At 31.6% G+C, this 2,970-nt stretch overlaps 1 protein-coding gene across 1 annotated transcript; it reads right to left on the reverse strand.

Moving 5' to 3' along the window:
* Positions 1-2: 2 nt before the first annotated feature.
* Positions 3-628, reverse strand: LOC109341168 (extensin-like; the record flags this gene model as incomplete). Its single annotated transcript, XM_019579007.1, has 2 exons — positions 415-628; positions 3-375 (listed from the first exon to the last, which is right to left on the reverse strand). Coding segments are annotated over exons 1-2 (540 nt in total), but the record flags the coding sequence as incomplete, so codon positions are not given.
* Between the last annotated feature and the right edge of the window lie 2,342 nt (positions 629-2,970).

Raw genomic sequence — 2,970 nt, forward strand, 5'->3', positions numbered from 1 at the left:
GGTGGAGGAGGAGACTTATACTTGTAAACAGGTGGTGGTGGAGATGGGTACTTATATTCCTTCTTTGGTGGTGGTGGAGATTTGTAATAGTATGGTGGGGGAGGAGAATGCACCGGTGGTGGTGGAGATGAGTACTTATAAGGTGGTGGAGGAGAATGAACCGGTGGAGGAGGAGACTTATACTTGTAAACAGGTGGTGGTGGAGATGGGTACTTATATTCCTTCTTTGGTGGTGGTGGAGATTTGTAATAGTATGGTGGGGGAGGAGAATGCACAGGTGGTGGTGGTGAGAGATACTTATAGGGAGGAGGAGGTGAATGAACAGGAGGAGGAGGTGACTTGTACTTATAAACAGGTGGTGGTGGGGATGAGTATTTGTATGGCTTCTTATGTGGTGGTGGAGGTGATGAATACTTGTATGGAGGAGGTGGAGAATGAATTGGTGGCGGTGGTGAGTGATAGTAGTATGGTGGAGGTGGAGATGAATAAATGTAGTTGTTGGCTGATATTTGAGATGACAAGCTTAGAGAGATTAATGCTAATACAAGAGTAAGTGTAGTGGAGGCCATTAGGGACACCATCTTTTCCCAACTTCACTATGTGGGATTTGGTACTGCCTTAGGGAAGATAGTGCATCCCTTTATATAGTTTCATCTTTACTCATTTAACACCGATTACTCATCTTGGTTGGTGTATATATTTTGTCTTGATTCTACTCATCTTGGTTGGTGTATATATTGTGTTTTGATTCTAATTGGACTTGCTGAAAAGTCTGAAAATATTAAAATAACTAGATCACATATGCTGTCATACTTGGTATACTATTCCATATACCATCAACTCTGATTGATTAAAAAAATTATTTAAGTTAAAATTATAATTATTAAATATTTTTCTAACTAATCACATCTCCTGACACATAGAGGGACACAAAACTATCTAGTATGGAGTATTGCTATTCAAGTAGTCTTCTAAACTCTGATTGCGAACTATGCATGAACTAATAAAATGAAATAAAGTAATAGGTTATTTGCTCTTTCTTTAATTTGCCATTTCTGTCCTTTATCTCATTAAGGCTTAAATATATGCTTCCTCTCTAAAACTTTAGGGAATAAGTTTTAGTTCTTATAATTAAATTTTTTGGTTTTAGTCTTAATTGTTTTAAAATTTTGGTTTCAATATTTACATATAATTTGTCTAAGACCATATTTATTAATGATGTGACCAACTATAATGTTAACCCATCTTTAATATGAACTAAAACAAAAACAATCAATTAACATAGAAGACTAAACGAAAAGAAAATGTGGAAAATAATGTGATTTTGTGTGGTTTGGTCTTTGCGGATTTTGAGAAATGGTATAATGTTTAATGACAAGAAAGTTTGCTATTTACATTATTAGATTTAATTCAAGTTAGATAGTAATCTTGATATTCCTCTTGGTAAAAAAGTCATATCATTTTTCAATGGTATATAAATATTAGGTTTTTCATTCTGAACTTAGGTAATTTTAAGAATATTTAATTTTGTTGTATTTAGTTAGCATTCCTTATGCCTTTTTAATACATTTCTTTGATGTTTCAAAAATAAAACATAGAAGACTAAATTTAAGGATACAAACTTAGATGATTAAAATAATTTACATGGAATAAAGCCTATTATTAATTTAATAGCAAATTTTGAAAGGAAAAAAAAGGCACATATGTTGCCTAGGAAGATGTTTCTCAGATCTAGTACAGGCAAGCCGGACAGTAAACATGTGAGGTGTCAATTTTTGCATTATTTATTTTTAATAATGTTATTTTGTTATATTTTGAGTACACATAAATAATATTTAAAAGTCTGAAATAAAAGTAATTTCATTTATGTTAAAAGAAGTTGTCAAAATCCCCTCCCTAAAAAATAATACTATTTATTATTTTACTTTTCTGTTTTGTGCATTTAATTTTACTATCTAATGCAAGTGTTGGATGAAAATTATAGGTAAGCTCAAGTTATTTGTCTTCAAAATGTAAGATCTGTTAGATCCCTAAGATGACCAAAAAGTTAATAGTTTGATTCTTGGGAGCGACACTTGTTGGGAAGAGCTTTCACACACTTCGAAAAAGATTAGTCACATACCCATATGTAGGGCTGGAAATGAGTTGAACCGAGTCGAACCAGAGTTCAGCTCGGTTAAAGTTCGCGAACTGTTCGGTTCAGTTTGAATGGTTTATTTGAACAACTCAAATAATTAATTAAATTTTGAAAATACTACAAAAATGTTTTATATATATAAATATAATCTTGCGTTTATATATATAATTACAATAAATATACAAAATAATGTATGAGTCATAATAAACATCAAAATTAGTTTATATATATAAATATATCGAATCAACTCATGAACCTAACTAGTCGAACTATATTCAACTCAAGTTTGGTTCGTTTATTTATCGAGCTCAATTCTCAGCCCAAGTTCAGCTCATTTAGTTCATGAACCAAATTTATCGAGCTAAATAATGAATCGAGTTTCGAACGAATACCGAGTTGGTGAAGTTCATTGCTAGCCCTACCCATATTGATACCATTGGTTGTACAAAAAATATAAGTCACATTCTATTAATTAATTATAAATCTCCACCTATTGAATTAGAGCATCTCTAAAGGAGTTATACTCCTCCCCATTAATGGAGAAGAGAGTCTAGTTTTTCCCTTAAGTTTTAAGAATAAATTGGTCTTATCGTGATAAACATGAAAATATAAGTATAATTGCATATGATATTTTCTTTATTTTGTGGTCTCACTTTCTTCTCCAGTATTGGAGAGGTCAGAGGAGTCTCATTCCTCTAACCGTTATAACTTACACCTCATATGGTGGAAGAGGATTTTTTTATTTAAGTAATCCATCATTAACTTATTCAAAACATTAATTATTATCATTTTTTGATATATTAAGAGGAGGCCACATATTAATTACAATATAT

This window comes from Lupinus angustifolius, unplaced genomic scaffold (genome assembly GCF_001865875.1).
Source record: "Lupinus angustifolius cultivar Tanjil unplaced genomic scaffold, LupAngTanjil_v1.0 Scaffold_385, whole genome shotgun sequence".
NCBI classification, from domain to species: domain Eukaryota; kingdom Viridiplantae; phylum Streptophyta; class Magnoliopsida; order Fabales; family Fabaceae; genus Lupinus; species Lupinus angustifolius.